The sequence below is a fragment of the Daldinia vernicosa genome (assembly GCF_022497035.1).
Source record: "Daldinia vernicosa strain CBS 139.73 unplaced genomic scaffold F5Y00scaffold_22, whole genome shotgun sequence".
In the NCBI taxonomy this organism is placed as follows: Eukaryota; Fungi; Ascomycota; class Sordariomycetes; order Xylariales; family Hypoxylaceae; genus Daldinia; species Daldinia vernicosa.
In genome coordinates this window covers 130,681-150,327 of record NW_025953938.1, presented here as the reverse complement: position 1 = coordinate 150,327, position 19,647 = coordinate 130,681, and the positions used below count along the sequence as shown (strand labels likewise).

General features: G+C 49.1%; 7 protein-coding genes across 7 annotated transcripts; 3 read left to right on the top strand and 4 right to left on the bottom strand.

The window, feature by feature from the left end:
* Positions 1 to 14: 14 nt before the first annotated feature.
* F5Y00DRAFT_236424 (ankyrin) lies at positions 15 to 3,829 on the bottom strand. Its single transcript, XM_048007701.1, has 2 exons — positions 233 to 3,829; positions 15 to 146 (listed from the first exon to the last, which is right to left on the bottom strand). The coding sequence occupies exon 1, from the start codon at positions 3,148 to 3,150 to the stop codon at positions 328 to 330; it is 2,823 nt and encodes a 940-aa protein (XP_047864967.1). The 5' UTR covers positions 3,151 to 3,829; the 3' UTR covers positions 15 to 146; positions 233 to 327.
* A 1,110-nt stretch (positions 3,830 to 4,939) lies between these two features.
* F5Y00DRAFT_253012 (P-loop containing nucleoside triphosphate hydrolase protein) lies at positions 4,940 to 7,174 on the top strand (the record flags this gene model as incomplete). Its single annotated transcript, XM_048009993.1, has 3 exons — positions 4,940 to 6,808; positions 6,863 to 6,939; positions 6,997 to 7,174. The coding sequence occupies 3 exons, from the start codon at positions 4,940 to 4,942 to the stop codon at positions 7,172 to 7,174; spliced, it is 2,124 nt and encodes a 707-aa protein (XP_047864966.1).
* Positions 7,175 to 9,912: 2,738 nt separating this feature from the next.
* Positions 9,913 to 12,933, top strand: F5Y00DRAFT_72397 (DUF1688-domain-containing protein). Its single transcript, XM_048014068.1, has 5 exons — positions 9,913 to 10,913; positions 11,006 to 11,281; positions 11,364 to 11,580; positions 11,672 to 12,321; positions 12,397 to 12,933. Exons 1-5 carry the CDS (start codon positions 10,497 to 10,499, stop codon positions 12,478 to 12,480), a joined length of 1,644 nt encoding a protein of 547 aa, XP_047864965.1. The 5' UTR covers positions 9,913 to 10,496; the 3' UTR covers positions 12,481 to 12,933.
* Positions 12,934 to 12,965: 32 nt separating this feature from the next.
* Positions 12,966 to 14,963, bottom strand: F5Y00DRAFT_236415 (60Kd inner membrane protein-domain-containing protein). Its single transcript, XM_048007700.1, has 3 exons — positions 14,806 to 14,963; positions 13,808 to 14,731; positions 12,966 to 13,754 (listed from the first exon to the last, which is right to left on the bottom strand). Exons 1-3 carry the CDS (start codon positions 14,878 to 14,880, stop codon positions 13,269 to 13,271), a joined length of 1,485 nt encoding a protein of 494 aa, XP_047864964.1. The 5' UTR covers positions 14,881 to 14,963; the 3' UTR covers positions 12,966 to 13,268.
* Positions 14,964 to 15,095: 132 nt separating this feature from the next.
* On the bottom strand, positions 15,096 to 16,174 carry F5Y00DRAFT_236413 (mitochondrial import protein). Its single transcript, XM_048007699.1, has 2 exons — positions 15,711 to 16,174; positions 15,096 to 15,642 (listed from the first exon to the last, which is right to left on the bottom strand). The coding sequence occupies exons 1-2, from the start codon at positions 15,972 to 15,974 to the stop codon at positions 15,535 to 15,537; spliced, it is 372 nt and encodes a 123-aa protein (XP_047864963.1). The 5' UTR covers positions 15,975 to 16,174; the 3' UTR covers positions 15,096 to 15,534.
* Positions 16,175 to 16,452: 278 nt separating this feature from the next.
* On the top strand, positions 16,453 to 18,281 carry F5Y00DRAFT_72367 (SEP-domain-containing protein). Its single transcript, XM_048014067.1, has 3 exons — positions 16,453 to 16,753; positions 16,838 to 17,268; positions 17,325 to 18,281. The coding sequence occupies exons 1-3, from the start codon at positions 16,682 to 16,684 to the stop codon at positions 18,100 to 18,102; spliced, it is 1,281 nt and encodes a 426-aa protein (XP_047864962.1). The 5' UTR covers positions 16,453 to 16,681; the 3' UTR covers positions 18,103 to 18,281.
* A 147-nt stretch (positions 18,282 to 18,428) lies between these two features.
* On the bottom strand, positions 18,429 to 19,635 carry F5Y00DRAFT_269689 (uncharacterized protein; the record flags this gene model as incomplete). Its single annotated transcript, XM_048012487.1, has 3 exons — positions 19,092 to 19,635; positions 18,733 to 19,023; positions 18,429 to 18,680 (listed from the first exon to the last, which is right to left on the bottom strand). The coding sequence occupies exons 1-3, from the start codon at positions 19,197 to 19,199 to the stop codon at positions 18,429 to 18,431; spliced, it is 651 nt and encodes a 216-aa protein (XP_047864961.1). The 5' UTR covers positions 19,200 to 19,635.
* Positions 19,636 to 19,647: the final 12 nt, after the last annotated feature.

Here is a 19,647-nt window from a genome sequence, read left to right as displayed (position 1 = left end):
AGTTGGGTAGAACTTAGCGATGTCCGGTGTCGTATTGTAAGTCAGCGCGTTCGTCGAATTATCTACCTAGCTAGCTACCTAGGTTCGGGAGAGTCCGTTCGGGGGCGGTTCGGCCAAACTCGTACCTAAAGGCTACATAAAATAGACTAACCGATGAGCAAATAAACAGGAAGCTATTAATACATGCAAAACGTTCGCAAGGTCGGCTACGAGTTAGGATCGTACCACATACTATTCGTCTGATGCAAAGTCTGAACGAGCGCGGTTGCTTAGATACTCGACGAGGGTTCGATTCCGGACGTACTTGAAGCAACTTCGGCTACATTGCTAACCTCTCTCGCGGACGCCTTCGTCGTCGAGGATCAGTTCCCTATTCCACGCCTTTGCAACCACCTGGTGAAAGTGGCTAGGTCCTTCGTAAGTCATGATGCGACGTATATAATCTAAGGCGGAGACGCCTTCGTTGTTTTTCTGCTGCGGGTTGCTTATATTCTGCGGATCGCCGCCGCCCTTGAGCAGGGCGATGATGCATCTAGCTGACTTCTCACCGGTCGAATCTGCCCGCCGGTCCGGATCTTCGGACTGCCAGATGCTCACGATAGTTTGGCAGAATATCATCAAGAAAGAATTTCCCTCGTTGTCGCGTAGTTGGAGGGGGATCTCGTGTCGAAGTAGGAGTCCAATTACCTCCGGGTCGTATCTCCGACAAGCGGCTCGGATATAGCGCAGTTGCGCCGCCTCTTGTCGCGGGTGGCAAAACTCGCGTAGAGTGAAACGAACCTGGAGGTCCAGAAAACTACCGGTACGCAGCACGTTAGCGATCACATAGATGGGCGAATTTTTGATCGCCCATTCTAGCGGCGTCGTTCCCCAAAAGCGATTCATAGCAGCTGCCGATGAGCAGTCGTCCGGACCGAGTTGCATGTGTATATTCGCGCCGGCGTTGAGCAAGACGCGGATCGAATCATCCTGACCTCGCGCTATACACATGTGCAAAGGCGTTGCAGCGGCCATCGGTAGTACCACGTTAGGGCTTGCGGATTCTAGTATCAAACCCAATATCTCGCCTCGGCCGAACGCAGCTGGGCTCGCGCAACAAGCAGCTTCCAGATAGGCAGTGCGCTCCGATTCGGTCGCTCGGTAGCTGGGGTGGGCGAGAATCGCGCTGACGGCATCTTTCTTACCGCGTACGATTGCGAGGTTCAAGGCATCAAAGTCCCGGCGGCTAGTGATAGCGCCGTGATCTAAAAGCAGACGAACAACAAGTGGATGATTTCCTAAAATAGCTTTGACTAGAGGAAGATCAGTGCCAGAGGATCGGTTCGGATCGGCTCCCTTCTTCAGAAGCAGACCAACAATCTCGGAATTACCGGTCCCGCAGGCTTCTACTAGAAAGATCTCGCAGCTAGCCGGCATTTCGAGCTTGATCATAAACCGGGCGCATTCGGTATGTCCCTTCCTGATGTAGTCGAGAAGACGGTTCGGGTCCCTTAGCAGATCGTATGATTGCGGAAACCTTGAAAGATAAGCCATAACCGTGGTCTTTTCAGATCTCGCTGACTTGGCTATGATGGAGTCGATCTCTACCGAAGTGGGCTTTCTGAGTCCGCTCTCCATAAGAAAATCGGCAATGGCATAGTTTACATGACTCAACGCCTCCATGAGTAGTTCAGAGCTGCCCTCGTCATCCAAGATGCCAGGACTCGCGTGTTTGATAAGCAGTTCCACCATCTGCGTGTTGAGAGAGCATCTCAAGGCCGTCTTCAGAGCCCGGCGGATATTATCAAAACTTTGCGGCTTATGGGTTAGTAGTGTTGTCATAGTGCTTAGCTTCGCCTCCTCGGACCTCTGATGAAACCTTCCTTCGTATCTACAAAACATCATCAAGGCAGTATTACCACCGTCATCCACCGCTTCGATATCGGCACCCGCGTCGAGCAAGGTTTTGACAACCTCATCGAGGCCATACTGAGAAGCAACTATGAGCGGGGTCGTGATCCTGGTGCTGCGATCGGGCATGGTTTCTTGGCATCGAACCCCTGCGTCAGCACCTGCGAAGATAAGGGCTTGAATGACGTCGGTTCTGAACTCCTCCTGATCCGACTCTCCCTCGTGGCTGATACGGAAACCTTTCCATAGACTCCTGCTCTGCGGGACCTCAAATTTGCAGCAACGGAACAGCAATGCTGAAGCCGTATCCATAACCTCGAGGTTCACAACGGAAGATTTATCCAAGTCCATGCCTAAGTTGATAAATCGAAGGGCGTCGTAAAACCGACTACGAAGGCAGGCATGTTCGACAAGGTTGTAGGGTCCCAGGGTGATGTTCAGCGAAGCCCCAGCATGCGCTAGGAAATAAATAGAGCGCCAACTATCAGCATAGTACGCGTACGCCATAGGCGTGTAACCCTTTTGGTCTCGGACATTGATATTTGTCTGATGGCCTTCGTTCAGAAGGAATCGGATTATAGGAGCATTGTTAGACCAGCAGGCCGTATGGAGAGCAGTGACGCGAAGAGAATTCCGAGAGACGTTGGTTGAGGCTCCGTGAGATAGTAGGAGTCTCGCCGTCGATTCATGCCCGTGACAGATTGCGGTATGAAGAGGCGTCCATAGAGGGGTAACATGGTTCTCTGCATTGAATTCCAGATCCTCGTTTGGCAGGGAACAACCGCAAAATCCTTTGGAGAATACGCTAATCTTGGCCTTATGCTGAAGTAAAAGGTCAACCATGTCATCTCTTCCCATGCTCGCAGCGACGTGCAAGGGAGTCCAGTAGTTTGGTAGGAGTCGAACACGAGGTCCACCACGGCGGCTTGGATTAGGTTGCCCAGGTTTGAGCAGATCTATACTGGTTCGTGGGCCGAGAGTATTTAGGGGAAATGCACCCAATGACTGTCTGTTTTGTACCGAGGACATGGCAATGTTGGGACTGGCGTGAGCTTCGAGTAAGTATCTCACGGCGCCTATGTTCCCGCCTTCGACAGAGTAATACATGAGTTCGTGGTCGAGTTGGTGTCGACTGTACAAGGCGTCTGTGAATAGATTATGGAGGTCTCTACAGGTCCGAGAGAGGGAAGACAAGTCTTTATCGTCGAGATAATTTCCCACCTCCTTGGCCAGCTCGAAAGGGAGATTGCCGAAAGACATCTTGATTGATCGCTTCCCGCGTCAGCCACCAAAAGGTCCCCCTTGGACAAATATTGGTGAATTTATGTTCAAAAAGAATTCGTCGAGTTTAATTGTGCAAGGTAGAAAATTAAAATCGGCGATGAGAGTCTAGAAGAAATCCGAATTAAACTATTGTTTACAGGCATCAATGGCAACTACGTCCGTAGGGGTTGACGAACCGGCAAGTGCTAAGCGTGACGTTTTAGCAGCCCTACGGCGTTCAGCTGCTGCAGGAACGAAAGGTAAAGCGGGGTGCCTACATGTTAAGTGCAGCAGCTGAGCAATACAAAACTACAACTTAGTGGCAGGTGCCAAACGTTATATGTACCTTGGAGGAAAGAACGACAGGTCCTGGGGCCGGGGCCGGGCCGCCGTGACAAGATACATGTAACAGGTACCTACCCAAATCATAGCAACCATGTATTAGGCACACAGAGAAACGTTTAGATATTTTTTGTCAGATGATCCACGCCGTTAGGGTAAAAGACAGCTGCAGGCAGTCCCGCAGTCCTTGAGAATCAACTCCCTTTCGTAATCCCAGACCAGTTCCAGATGCAGTTACTCTTGAGATATGAGCTCCTTTTCAAATTCACAGTTATTAGGCGATGTATGTAAGCTTAGAGCCTACCTGGTGTAGGTACCTAGGGAGTTACTGGAGGTTCTAGCATTTAACAAGGGTGTAAGGGTATATTTCACAGCTTTTATATCATATAGCTTTTATATCTTAGGTGCCTTTCTCCTCCTGCCCAACTTCAACTTATTATATGTGACCAATACAGAAGACATAAAGAAATTCCAGGGCGTTGAATCACAGCCAATAAAAAATCAAAAGGGAACCCCTTTTGATAACAGTGCTGACTTAAAACTAACTACCTCTCTTATGCTACCACAAATATATGTGAAGGTTGGGGCTCAGACGTTGTAGTTTGATAAATTTCCCAGACTGGATAATCGAAAATCTATAACTTTTGAACGTCCCGAGGCACTTGATAGGCGCTCATAAGCAGTATCACCATCAACTTTAGATTACTTATATTAGATATGCACATATTTATACATATTAGCCACCATTGAATCAGCAAGCTTAGCCAGCATCTCCTTAATACTCATGATGTTGTATGTAACCTTTAAAATATTAAGTGGCATAGATCATCGTAAGGGAAACCCTGATTATTTAGTTGCCTAGCGGTCAGGCATTGATTAATGTACATCGATCTTATTTTACATCACACAAACGCTCTTTAAGCGATATGTCACTTCTTTTTCTCGGATAGAAGGTAGGAGTAATGGTATGTCCTGAATAATATACTTAGGTACGTCTAAGGGATATGAGTGCAACGCTGGGATAAAGACGATGGTCACTACATGTAGCTTTCAAGTTTGGGTCAAGTTTTATAGGTACATATAAACACCATAAAAACATTGGATACCTTTGTAGGAGCTATCAAACTACTAGTTGGACTTTCCTCTTTGCCCAGGCCCCAATAGAACGGTTTTTGTATCCACTCAGTTACCTTATTCAAAGCTTATTTATCTTGCATTGTGCATGGGTGAGATCGTTGTCCCGTCAACAAGGATAGATCTAATCTGACATCTTTTTCTTGCATCCGAGATATGCGCGCCTGAGATTAGTCGTTTATCTGTGGATGCAATCTTTAAGCTCGCGCCTCCCAGGATAAAATCTTGAGATTAACTTATTCCGTGTTCTTCTCCACTACTTCTTCTTCCAGGCTCGATGACACGGAAACAGAAGAGCAAACACTCCAAGATGGCCATCGACCTTGCCCAAGACATCTCCCAGAAGACTTCCGGTTTGATACAATCTAGTAACCACCGAGATCTCCTCGACATTGTTGACTCTCTTAGGTCCCACGGCGTCAGTCACTATGTGGACCTACCTCAGATCATCGTGTGCGGTAGTCAGTCATCCGGAAAAAGCTCCACGCTTGAATCAATTTCCGGAATCGCCTTCCCGACTGCGGAAGGCTTGTGCACCCGTTTCGCAACGGAATTGATTCTCCGCCGCGGCGATAAACCGGAGATCAAGGTACACATTCAGCCCAGCGCTAACAGAAACAAGAACGAGAGAGCTCGCTTGTTATCATTCACCGGGAAGACGAAGGACCAAAATGACTTCCCGAAGATTATCGAAGCCGCCAAGGCGGCCATGGGCTTAGTTGGGGAGGGGTCCAAGATCTTCAGCACGGATATCCTGCGGATAGAGAGCACGTCCCCGACAGCGCCCAACTTGACGCTGGTTGACTTGCCAGGCCTATTTGGCGCCTCTGACAAGAACCAGTCAGACGACGACGCTGCTTTAGTCCAAGACCTTGTAGTGTCTTATATGCGACAGCGCCGTAGCATTATACTCGCCGTTGTTGCGGCCGATAACCCGTTTGCTAACCAGCCGGTAACCAAATTCGCTCGGGAGATCGACCCGTCTGGCTTGAGGACGCTAGGTCTCATCACGAAGCCCGACAAAATTGACAGAGACTCCGATAGTGAGCGGTATTATGTAGAGCTGGCACAGAATCAGAACGTGAAGCTACATCTCGGTTGGCATGTTCTACGCAACAGGAGCCACGCCACTGCCAACGACACGATTGAAGAGAGAGACAAGAGAGAGGAGGAGTTCTTTGCCGACTCTATTTGGAACACCCTCGACGGGTCAAACCTTGGCGTGAAATCTCTGAGGTCTCGGCTACGTGATATCCTGTGGAAGCAGATCCAGACCGAGCTTCCAGGCGTCAAGACCGAGGTACAGGCCGGGATCAAGGACTGCAAGAATAAGCTAGCGCTGCTTGGAAAAGCCCGCAGCACCATGAGAGAGAAGCATACTTATCTCCAGCGGATCAGCAGCGTCTTGTCCAAACTGGTCCAGGCAGCCATCGACGGGGTATACGCCGATCAGTTTTTCGAGTCTTTCCCCGGTCAGCGGGACGCTTTCGAAAGACGTTTGCGGGCGCATGTGCAGAAGATTCTCAGTGACTATGCCGAAAAGATGCGCATTGACGGTCACGCCCTAGAAATCGTCGAAGATGACCTGCAGCCGACCAGAACATCGCTGAGAAGATATATGATGAGACTAGATTACCTCGAAGTGGTAAAGGAGCTAATGATAGAATGCCGAGGCCGCGAGCTTCCTGGCACGTTCAATCCCCTTGTAGTCGGTGACCTTTTCAGCAGGCAGTGCAAGCCTTGGGAGTCAATCACGCAGAATCTTGTCGAGCAGATTCATGAGGCCGCAGCTAGCACTTTCAACAGGATTACCACGGAGATCTGCGATAGCAACACCAAGACGCGCCTCATGAAGCATCATATCCAACCGGCGCTGCATCGCCTCCGGGGTGATCTGAAGGACAAGGTTGATGAACTACTAGAACCTCACCTATCAATTCATCCCATCACTTATAACGACTACCTGACGGAAACGGTGCAAGATATCCAGACCAAGCGTCATGACCGGAAGTTTGATGACCTATCGAATGAAGCCTGCAAATATACAACGAAGACTGCACCGCCCTCAGCTAATGTGAATTTGCATTGCCTTCTCCTCCACTTGCAACATGGGACGCGGCCTAATGTTAAGGAATACTCCGCCTCACTCGCGGCTGATGTTGCCGCGGCGTATTACCAGGTATGCCTATTCTATGAGCCGTCGACGTTTAGGGCTGGTGCTAATAATCTATAGGTTGCGCTGAAAAAGTTCATTGACGATGTCAGCGTCAATGCCATAGAGACTTGCCTAATTCAATGCCTACCAAACGTGTAAGTATACCATTAAAATACCTAGATGCCAATAACGTACTGACTGTCAATGCTTAGATTCTCTCCGGACGTTGTGTGGGATCTCTCCGACGAAGACGTCGAGAAGCTGGGATCTGAGGACGACGGAACTGTCAAGGAGCGCGCCGAGCTTGCGAAGAAGCTAGATGTTCTCGAGACTGGTCTAAAGGACCTGGATGCGTTCACGGCGCGATCTGGTACCCACGCGGTAGCATGAGAATAGTTCTAGAGTTGAGGAGTCCGGCTGAAGAGATGAGATTGATATCTCGAGTAGGCTTTGGCTTAGGTAGTCCGTAGCCTATTTAGGCAATCATTGCAGAGTCAGGAGCGAGGCGGCTGTGCCCGTTTCTGTCTCTCATGAACTGCTTCTTAGCCGGAGAGCTAAGACAGTCAACGCCACAAGAGTGATCGCCTACATAGGTACTCTAGACAAAGACAAAAATCCTGCGATCCTATTCCTTCTTAAGGCCTCAGCCTCTTAGTGATTAGATCAAGTCCTAAAGCCCCATGATTCGATAGTATGGAACCGGAACCAGTATACTATTCTGTTGCGCACTGTAGCTAGGTGGATGTAGGTAAAGGCTTCGGGTTCTTAGCGTATTCTAATCACCGTCAAGTCTTGCACTGCTTGACAAGACGCTATTATTGAGGCGTACGTCTTTCCTATATCTAGGTCTTGACGGATGTTAATTCGAGTCTGCTGTCTATCTTCTCTCTACAGTTTGTAGATAGAGCAAGCACTGGACGTAACTGTAGAGTTCATGTCTTATACGAATATTGCCGTACGAACGGGCAATCGCTTTATATGGATCTAGCCGACGATATGTAGATCTAAAAGCCGGTCTCTGGTTCGTTCCTGCAGAAGTATGCGAGGCATGGGTATTCTATGCGCTCGAGAGCATGGCAAAACATGGATAGAGCGTCTGTTCCTTGCACAGGCAACCTCTAGTACCGAACCAGTGTGGCCGCTACCTCGGAGCCGTCGTCCTCAAAGAGGTGTTCGCGTCGAGCTACACTGGAGACTAAGTCTTTAGTCGAAGCTGTCTTGGTGGAAGAACCGACCGCCTGGATCTGCCATGTATATAATTGCCCGAGGAGGATGGACCCGAGGTCTGCATTTACCATCCTTCCCCGCAAGTTATAATGTCTTGCTTCGACTTTCGATCCTATTGGGACCGGCGGATGCTTGATCCGGTCGCGCCATGGCTGTCATGCTAGCGATGGTCTATTCTACTAGCTAGGGGCCAACCGAAGTAGTCATACGATTCTGGAAGCTTGCGGCTCGACTGTAAAATTTTGATCTTAGGGCAGCGCGAAGCAGAAGAGACTCCGAAGTATCGCTGTGATACAAACGGCAACTTGAAGTAATCGTAAGGATTTGCTTCCAGACCGAATGTAAACAATCGTATTAGGAGTATCTTACCCCAATGACGTTGCCGGATATGTCTCCGTTGATGCGTGCCGAAGCCTTAATTAAGCAAAGATGAGGCGCAGGGAGGATATTTTGATTGGACGATCAAATGGCGCCATAATGATTGCGTCCATGGCGCGGGTAGAAAAAGCGCTTGTGCGCAAGAGAGAACAGACAAAAGGGAACAGACATCAATCCCAGCATATTTACAGGGAGGAGTGATGACTTGACGATGAGCTAAGTGTGATGAATATTCATTAACTAACAAAAGCAATGCTAGAGATAATAAGCAACGACTAGCAGATATTTCATACACAACTTCCGACGACAAAGCTTGGATTCTACTACGGCAGGGTCACATATCTGCATGTCATCCCGCTCCTCTGGTAAAATACTACCCAAAGTTGAGCTAAGTTAGGTATGAAAAGAGCGCTATTGAACAATATCGAAGAGTCTCACTCTAATATGATTATCTCATATGATTATACGGGAACCGTAGTTGTTCGGGCCGGGAAAGAGATGAAGATGGATATCGACGACCAAACATGTGAAATTACGTCGGGTAGAAATATCATCATCTGGCTGCTACGTATATACACCAGTTAACATCGAGGAGGCATATTCTCGTTTCATCTTGGTCAAAATACCAAGGTCCTTAACGCGAGCAGAGAGAGAAGATTTACTTGGCCAAACCCCTAACGGAGCTATCAACCCTTGCTGACATTTCAGTAGGTATGTATGTGCGAGGCGTCCGAAGGACGGGAAACAAATCAGAAGATTAGCTAGACCGGGTCCCCCTTGAGAGTTTATATGGTTGGCCCCTGACATCCCTGGTCTTCCCCGTCCCCAGTCTGCCAGTTCGGCGGTTCCTGTTGATCCTGATGAATCCCTGATGAATCCCGGCGAGAAGCTCCACTGCTGGATCGATCTCCTGAGGGTATGAAAGTTTAAACACTGTGATATAGGTAGGCTTCAATCTTAAGAGTTCAATCTTAAGCATACGTTCCTGGAAGCTTCTTGGGGTATTTTACTACGTATCTGCATATTTAGTAGGCCTGTAGGCGATCATACGACGTCTGTTAGCCGGATGTTTTTATATCGAAGCCGTCGATAAAAAAGAAAATGCATAGACGACCGGGCCGCTATCTATCACATTCCTTCGTTCTAGATCCCTAGTTACGGCTTTTGCTTATTGCCTATCCGAGCTATCGGTCTACGTATTATACTACAACACTATACAATGTCAACCTATCACCATACGAGCCGTACTTACATGCGACGTACATGCGCATATGTCCCTAGGTAGCAATGCATCATGCACCCAAGGTTATTCTCCTTTTTGCTTGTGTCGAATTCCTCAACTCTTCTTTCTGTTCAGCTTCAAGTTGATATTTGAAAACAAACGACCAAATAACAAACAAACATCGGCAGCATCGCTCATTTTATTCTCTTATTCAGGCAGATTCCCCCCTGGACCTTTTTTTATCTAATTTTTTCTTCTCTTCTAACCTCTCCCCCACAACCGCCCTTTTTTCTCCACCCTCTTTGGCTGGAAGCTGTCCCGATTGCCCTGTCGAAATAAGGTACCATTAGAAACTACAAGGAATAGTGAGCTTATGTACCTACATAACTATTTTAACTGTCTTGGCTAGGGTACCTATGTAAAGTAGACCTGCCCAAAATCGAATAAATGGCCCCTCCCCCTTTATAATACCTTAGCCCTTGGCCCTTGGACAACCTTTAGCCCACCTTAGCCAGTACCTTAGCTTTCATAGTTACGGGTACCTACCCCTCCTGTCTTTCCCAGTCCTCCCCCCCGTTCGTGGTGCTGATCCGGTCGATCTGATTGCTTAATCTGGTTGACTTTCCCGGCTATACTTACACCCAAACTTGCTAACTAGCCAACCACGTACTTCCAACCTAAGACAGAAGGGAAAAAAATTAAATAAAAAAAATAAGAAACGTACAAGAAGGGGAAAAAAGGGCGTTCGTCACGCATGAAAAGACCGAGACGAGTGGAGGGACACAGCAGAGATAAGAAACAAAACAAAAGCAATTGGGCATACATACATACATACCTCATACATACGTAACGTGTACATCCATTACACGACCTATAACGGGCAGTATGGGTCTCTTCTCGAGAAAACCTAAGACGCCTAAGCCAGTCAACGCTTCCGCTTCCAACGGGGCAAACGACACGGCCAGCTTGAACTCGGAAAGCTCCAACATCAAAGGTTCATCAGCCAGCAATTCCAGAGTACAGTCGCAATCTTACAGCAATCATCGCGCATCAGCTGGCAGCGTACCTCCGACTCCTATGACCCCGATGACTCCGATGACACCGCATCTCATGCCTAGAATCAACCTACCTAAGCCTCCGGATCCAGTCCTCGATGCCGCCGGTTACCTGAGAAGTTTGGGCTCCGTCCGCGAGCGGTCCAAGATCGTGACCGACAAGGCCTTGCGCAACAATCTTAACCATTTCGACGTAGATATGGCCAAGTTTCCCGACGTCGCCACCTTCGTGTGCGGCATCATCAAGGTCAGACTGACTCTACGTCCAGTTTTGCTGACGTGCAGCTACTATTTTTTTTTTTTTTGTATGACGAATTTGCTGCTGACTAGGAAGAACAGCGAGATTACGACGCCCCGTTTTCGTCGATCCCGCCCCATGGTCGGTACCAGCACTTCTGCGCCGGCGGCCGGGATCGGGTCGCCAACCTGCTGGCGACTTTTCCCGAGGACGTCGATAGTACCGAGAAGTGTCGTCGCCTAATCGATTTGTTCCTCGTCAGCGTGCTGCTCGACGCCGGCGCCGGTACCGTATGGAGCTTTAAGAGCGCCGAGAACGGCCGCATCTACAGGAGATCTGAGGGTCTAGCCATTGCGAGCTTGGAGATGTTCAAAGCTGTACGTATGCGCTAATGCGCCATGAATCTGCACCGGTGGGTGTTTAGAATAGGGATTTTTGCTAACATCGTATCTCGAATAGGGGCTGTTCTCTGGAAATCCGAACAACAAGTTCCAGGTGGATAAGGAGGGTCTTCGAACGTTGACCGTCGAGCAGTTAGCTAAGGGCATGCAATCACGCCCGGGCAACGAAATTGCTGGTTTAGAGGGTAGAGCACAGCTCTTGATACGACTTAGCGATGCGCTATCCGAGAAGACGGATTTCTTCGGTGCTGATGGACGGCCAGGTAATATGGTCGGTATGTGATTGTCTCCATATCCTACGCGTTTCGTTTTTTGTATTTTCTTTTTATCTTCTCGCTAGCATTGGCTAACTGGTTATGAATGCAGACTATCTCCTGGCGCATCCGACAACACAGGCTTCTTCGTCCCCAATCGTTGTCCTCCCGGTACTTTGGAACGTGCTCATGTCCGGGCTCGCTTCTATCTGGCCTCCTTCGCGGACGGCTATCGACGGCGTCTCTCTTGGTGACGCTTGGCCGTGCTCCTCGATGCCGCAGCACACACCACCGCCCAGCTCCCCGGGTTTCTCTCCGTTCCCTAATTCTCAGTCAAGCTCGGGCGCCGCTCCGTGGGAATCCATACTGCCTTTCCACAAGTTGACGCAGTGGCTCACGTACTCTCTAATGCAACCTATGCAGAACATCCTTAGGATCCAGTTCGCCGGCACGGAGCTTCTAACGGGGCTGCCCGAGTACAGAAACGGAGGCTTGTTCATCGACCTCGGCGTATTGACACTTAAGCAAGACGACCTCGAACGTGGCCTGCAGAACTATAGCGATTACTGTCGACGGACGGGCTCTAAGGGCGTCGAGGTAGCGCCCATGTTCGAACCGAGCGACGATGTGATTGTCGAGTGGCGAGGTGTTACGGTGGGCTTCCTCGATTTGCTCTTAGTCGAAGTCAACAAAGCCCTCAAGAAGGATCTCAACGGTGGCGAGCTGACGCTAGCACAACTGCTCGAGGCGGGAAGCTGGAAGGTAAGCTATGGCCCATATGGCTTTCATGATGCCTATATCCTACAATTATTGAACAAGAGCTAATGCAATACGTAGGGTGGTCGTGAAATCGCAGAGGTCAGCCGACCCAACACGAAAGAGCCGCCTATCCTCATCGATTCGGATGGAACTGTATTTTAACCAGGGATTTTTAATCTCGTGTCTTGTTTACTCTTCTGTTGTTCGTTTCGATCATCTTGTCTTATAGTTCATTACGGCACAAAGCGAAAGTCGCTAGTTTTGATAGATTGAGGATCATACCCCCTTTGTTAGCATTCGATGCAAGAGAGCGCCCATTCCGAGGGTCGGTGGAAAACATACTGCCTATCTTAGGCTATTTGGACCATCCTGAGTGACGGAAGTAGGCGGCTGAGGGAAGAAACATATTATATTCGTTCTACGGATACAAACGGTACTGCAGCAGCAACACAACTTTGCTGGTGCGATTATTGGTAATTCTCCACGCGTTTTGGTTTTTTTTTTTGTCGCGGCACGATCACAAAAAGATGGTCAACCTTTTTTTGATTAGGATAGGATAGTATTGCTGGAGAAAGCTAATTAATCACCTGTACAAAATATAAGACTATTCCTGAGACCTAGAAGTAAACATCATTAAGACTCGTGAAGTTTTCTACAAGAAGTGTTCGTCATGTTCGCCAATAGGATACTAATAGATAGCTACCTAGTAATACGCGATTCGACTCTCTTAAAGTCTCAACTTGAACTATTTGGAGTTTTGTATTGCACATGAATGTACGTTTATATATACAATGCAATTACAATTGCGGGTATTCCTCACCCTACACGTGTACGTAGCCCAGTATCTTTCCAGTAGCAGATGCCTCTATCTGGTTCAAGATCGATGCTTCGTCTATGCTATGATACAACCCCTACCGTCGCATCGCGTTCGTCAGTTGGTGACTGTGCTCTCATAACCCTCCCTTTTCGGCTTGTTTCCGGCGTAGTTCTTCCATCCTCCGGTACGCCTTTTCCTTTTCTTCCGCGGCCCTGCGCTCTTCGTACGCCTGAGCCTTCTTCCACTCCTCCTTCTGCTTGTCAACGCCTAATAGGCCTTTGGCCGATTCGGTGATTCCCTGAGTAGCCTCACTTGCGGATCTCTGGGCAAAAGATGTTGGTGCTTGCCACGTCGGGGTAGCCACGGCGGCGGTCTGGATTAGTCCTCCACCCTGGTTTGGCATTGGCAGAGGAGGGAGGCCGGCTAAGCGGCGGATGGTTGGGTTAAGAGTCGCCGACGTCTGTACGATGGAACCGGTGGTGAGCATTAGGAAGAACCACTGGACACCCGCCGGGAGCCAAGCCGTGCCGAGGAATACGACGGGAGGCAGACCGTACATCATTAGCTTGGTAATACCTTCGGTTTTTGGATCCTTTGACAAGCTGGCAGCCCTTGTTTGCTAATGATCTATTAGCTAGGAGTCCTAGCGAAGGGAGTTGGCAATAAGTTTACCTTGAACATAACAGCCGTGAGTGCTATAGAAGTAATGGGTAGAATGTAGTAAGGATCGTGAACAGTCAGATCGGTGAACCAGGCCAAGCCTCCAGTCTCAAGGCTGGGTACGGGCAGGGCGGCCATGCCTCGGAGCAGTCGAAACATGCCAAAACTAAATGGAACGGTCCAGAACGTAGCGAGCATGCGAAATGTGCTAGCACCCGTCTCTTTTTTTAACCTCATCATCTTTTCCGAAGCTCGCATCTGAGCCATGCGGTCGCGAGTTTTCCACGCGGCCTCGTTAAATTCCTCCTTGGCTTTGGCGTAGGCCGGATTCCTTTCGAGTTGTTGGATCAGCGCGCTGTGCTTGCTAGCTGTTAAAGTAGGCCAGAACATGATGAGACGCCATACGGCAGCCACCGCGGCGATCGCAGCCCACCAGGGCATACCCGTGTATATGTACAGATGTTCGAGGATCCATTCGCAGCAAGATGTCGGACCCCATCCGAAATCTAATCCGAGATTCTTGAGGTATCCTATCTGCTCGGGGATATCGAGGACAGAAGTCAGGTCCAAGTCGCTAAAGGCGCTCTGTGTGTGATCTGTCGGAGCAGAAGTCGACGTTGTACTTGCTAAGGGTTCCTCGGGGAAGCGTTCGTAATTCTCGACAGGCGCCGGGGGCTCTGTGTATAGAGGCTCTGGGGTAGAAGCGGGCTCCGTTTCGACTGGAGACTGCTTCTTAGAAGAGAAGGGCCATAACGAAAGATTTCGCGAAGCTCCGGAGCGCTGAGCGAATACGCTGGATGCGGTAGCAGCGACAATTGTTCGGGAGCCGAATAGTGATGTTGGCGCACACGAAATATTTCGAACACTATTCAATCGCGTAGACCGAGACTGTACCTGGGAGAAGTATCGTATGGGAACTTGCAAAGGTCGAATCGGCTATAAGGCGACGAAGAATGTTGTGTTAGTAATTCATGAGATATGAGATATTGACTTGTTAAATGCTGTCATACCTGTGTCCGAGTAGACCAGGTGTTCCGCAGCGCTGAGGCTGGGATTGACCTTGGAAGTCCTCTGCTCGGCAGCATGACGATAATTGTGAGCGCTGTAGAAGCTGAAGCCGACCACTTACATGTAGGATATAAATTCCATTGGAATTTTTTACCTCTGCTGGCACTTGGATACTGGGGCTTGCTGGGGTTAGTTTTCTTATCGATACGGATATAGTGGGATTCCCGGAGCTTAAGTACGTACTATCCCGCCATATCGACTTTTCCCGCCGACTCCAACTCCGATTTGATTACGTATCTCAGCTTTTACCATCGGCCGTGATATATGCTGTGGTTTCTTGGTGTTGATACCTCTACATAGATAGGTTAGGTACCTAGCTATGTAGTGCTTATGAAGGTGCAATCTTTACATAGCAAGAGGTATTTATTTCTTATTGTTCATCAGATACCAAATTTGTTATTGAATATTCATATAGGCATTAGCACTAGCATAGTCTCGAAACACTGGGTTTTAGATTATTCTATTTAGAGCTTTGTGCAATTATAATTTCTTACGAAAAGGGGGTTTATACATGAGTAATATCTTAACACGATACCTTTCGTTTTTCCCTTTCGTCATTCATCCATCCCTTCTAATGTTTCCTATCGGTATCTGAGACAATACATAAGCCTGAGTGGCATATTCCCTCATTTTATCTCTACCCGTGTATAGATAGCAGACCGTCTCGTCCGTTATTCGAGGCTCGTCAGGTCTTGTAGCTCAGGTCCCGGTTTAGGTCGGTTGCGGATTTCGATACCTGGACCGATAGGATGTGCTCTCCGCCGGGAGAGAGGGAAGACCTATGCAACAGAGTTAATATTTTCTGTAAACAGTCACACGTAGCTCCTAATCCTGTGGCATTACTTACCCTTGTACCTCCCCATCCTAACCTGAAAGCAGCCTCATGCGCAAACAGCTCGCCAAACCCCAGCATCATGCCGTTGATGAATGGTAATAGTAGGTTAATAGCTACGCCTCGGAGCATAGACCAGACGGTGGGAGGCTTATAGAGGACTACGGGTGGAGAGGAAGACAAAGGTGGCGAGGATAGTAGGTCTTCGCCGGCCGAATATTGCTCGCTGTCGGAGCGCATCGTGACGCCTGACCCTGAGAGGGGTTCTTCGGAAGACATGGCTGTAATGTTAGAGAGAAGATGATGCCGATATAATAATCCACGTTAACTCTAAGGTACCATGTCGCTAGTTGTTGTGTTGGTTAATGAGAGCTGGCGGATCTCAGATATCTTGGCCACCTGAATACTTCAAAGTTGAAATGGTTGGAGGGCTCAACATTGAGATCCGGCATTAACATTAATGTTATGTTAATATCGGCAGCTAGAAATGTTGTTACAGATTTAAACCTATCAGAGTAAAGAACTAGCACAGATTCTACCTAGATAGGCTAGTTACGTCACAGTAGGGATCCACCTACATTATGTACAATACCTAATGTACGTCGGAAACTGACACAGCTGTAGGTACCGAACCAGGGCAGCTGTTCGTCATTTTCGTTAATGGAGGGGCTTTAGCTAATCAGACATACATAGTAACAACAGGAGGCGCACACCCCGCAACTCCCCACGTAAGTACATAATCAAACACTGAAGTAATCAATTCGACTCGACTCGATTAGGCTACTGTGGAGAGCTTGACGTCGTTGCTGAAGTTGCCTAAGAATCTAACTTAGGGGACGTACCTTCTAGCAGCAAACGTCACATTAAAGATTTAGTTCCTTATTCTTTATTCCTCAAGGCTACTGAAGCTGAGGCTCTTATCATCTACAACAAATTTTCTGACCTTTCATTATTTCCCTTTCGTTCCCCCACCCTTTCTGAGCACAATGTCGAGCAGCGTAGATCACGATGCTCTTACAAGCGAGCTCATGGCCATGGCCGGAATTTCTACCGAACAGGTACATGACCCGATTCTAAGCAGCTAATAGCTAGCTTCATCCTTCATCGTCTCACTTTAGCTAACACATTACCTTTTCATCTAGGCCACCCAATACCTTTCTGCCAACAATTGGGATCTCCCCGCCGCAGCCCAAGCGTACTTCGCCGACGAGGAAGAAGATGACGCAGGTGCTCCTCTGAATACTTCTGCCTCTGCCTCCGCCTCCGCATCCGCCTCTGCAGACTATAGTAACTATACTGGCCCTCGTACTCTCGATGGACGTCCCGCCCCGCAGTCTATTCCTACCACGTCCAGCTCCTCCAAGAGAGCACCCAAGAAGAAAGGACTTGCCACACTAAGCTCGCTCGGTGGCGGCCACGGACACGATCATGATGACGACGACGACGACGAAGATGATGACTCGCATAGGGACACATACGCTGGCGGTGAGAAGAGCGGGCTTGCTATTCAAGACCCGAGTCAACGCGACGGTAGACAACTCGTGAACGATCTTCTTGCGGATGCTGCTGCGGGGTAATTATGTTCATTTCTCGATTCGCTTAGCGATAGGCTAACTCCAGACTTTTCAGTAATTCGCAGCGTCCCGAGGCTTCTTCCCATGCTGGCCCTTCCAGCGCGACTTCTTTCCGCGGCGCCGGACAAACTCTCGGTGGCGAGGGCGCCCCTAGCCGCACGATTCCAGACCCTCTCGGGGCTGCCGGTTCCGCTAGTCGTCCGCGTCCTACGGGCAAGGTTCAAGAACGAACATTACATCTATGGCGTGATGGTTTCAGCGTCGACGACGGAGAGCTACGCCGCTTTGACGATCCCGAGAACACCGAGGCTTTGCGTATGATACAGCAGGGCCGTGCTCCTATCCACTTGATGAACGTGAGGCTTGACGAGCCTCTCGATGTCAAGCTTCAGCAGCACGACGAGAACTACCGACAACTCCCTAAAGTGTACAAGCCGTTCAGCGGCGAGGGTCGCCGCCTAGGAAGCCCAGTTCCGGGAGAATCTGCTACCGCCTCCACGGCCGCCGCAACTCTACCAACCTTGTCGACTTTAAGCACGCCGGCAGCAGCACAGTCGACGGCGCCGAGTACGGCTGTAGACGACTCTCAGCCCACGATCATGATCCGAATCCAGATGCCTGACGGTACGCGATTGCCGGCTCGATTTAACACGTCGCATACGGTCAATGACGTATATGACTTCATCTCCCGATCCTCTCCAGAGTTGCGAGCTGGTGGATGGGTGTTGGCTACGACGTTCCCCAACAAAGATCACACGGACAAGTCTTTAGTACTAGGCGAAATGGCTGAGTTCAAGAAGGGCGGTACGGCCATGGTGAAGAAGAACAAATAAGCGCAGAAGCAACGTTAGGAATGGATGAGCCGTGTGTTCGTTAAACAATAGAGCTATAGTTGCTAAATGAGTTGTCCTGCTATCTTTTAATGGGACACGATGCAGCTACGCATAGATATTAAGAGAATATTACCTCTTATTGCGATAATTCAAGGGATGATTTGATCGCGAGGCATAAGTCAAAGTCTATGAAAATCAATTATATTCATATTTTATTGCCTTCTCTTCGTTGATGTATATTGTAGATTCTAGAATGAAGACAAGCCACCAGTCTTTCTAAGTTCTAACGCCATCAAACCCCTTATATTCTACATATCATAGAATACCTAACAAGTTCCTAACATGTCACTTAAAGCCGATTTCTCAGCCGACGTGATAGTTAGGCCCCAATAGCTCTTGACGGCGACGTAAGCGCTCGCATAAGTGCAATAGAAGCTTGTTAGAGGCGGCTTCCAGGTATCGGGAGATTTGTCGCCTTTGGATGAGTTAACGTTATCCGTTACGGCCCAGAGCTGTGGTCGATCAACATCGTTGGCGAATTGCTCGCGCTTGGCAGTTGTCCATTTGTTCGCCCCGGACTACATAGAATTAGTTAAACGATGAGAAACAGGTAAAGCATGAAATACATACAACCCAGGCATTCTTCAAAGGCACCATGTGGTCGATATCCACATCAGACGGGGACGTCCACTTCCCACCATCGTAGGGACTGGTCCACGTGCCGCTCGTTGGGTAACAGTCAGAGCCGACCTGGACGTTGGCGCCGTCGCGCTTGAGAACGTACTCGCGCGTGTTACAGGTTCCCGTGATGGTGTCCCACGTCGGGAACAAGTCCCGCTGGTATCCTCCGTCGTCGACCGCCGCCTTGACGGTCAAGCTTGCGAGTTGAGATTTAGCTGACGAGGCAGACGGGATGCCAGGCTAATTACATCTGTCAGTTTTGAAAGAGCTGTTGTTGCATTTATGGATAGGGCAAGGCGATTACTAACGGGAGTAGGCATGGGCATGGGAGCGGGCTCGGCAACCGGAATTGGCGCCGGCGCGGCCAGCACGGCGCTCGCGGATAGGAGACCGCCGAAGGTGAATGAGAACCTCATGATGAAGATATTGAGGTTGGACAGTTTGGTTACGTTCCGAGCCAGGCGGATAGACACAAATTCAGTGGGTTACCTAGTAACACCTAACCAGCTATCCGATGTCTTACATGGACAATGGTTCTTAAAGCCTGTGACCAGTAGTTTATATAGACGTCCGTCGATCTCTCCTACCTGTATTAACACCACATGTTACATATACATGGCCAACCGCAATCGCCAAGTTCCCGAAGTGACCATATTCGGACCAATTAGCGTAGATAGCCAAGCAGGTCTCAAGGAACCGGACTTTCATAGGAGAATGATAGCACGAAGAGCGGCTAGCAGCGACGGGGCGTGCTGTACCAAGAGCATATCAAAGACATGGCAATCATTGCGTTACATAGTGCGAAGCTGAGTCTGACCTGCCGTATTGAACAAGTCGAGGGTGGTATCAAAGTCGTGCTGAGAT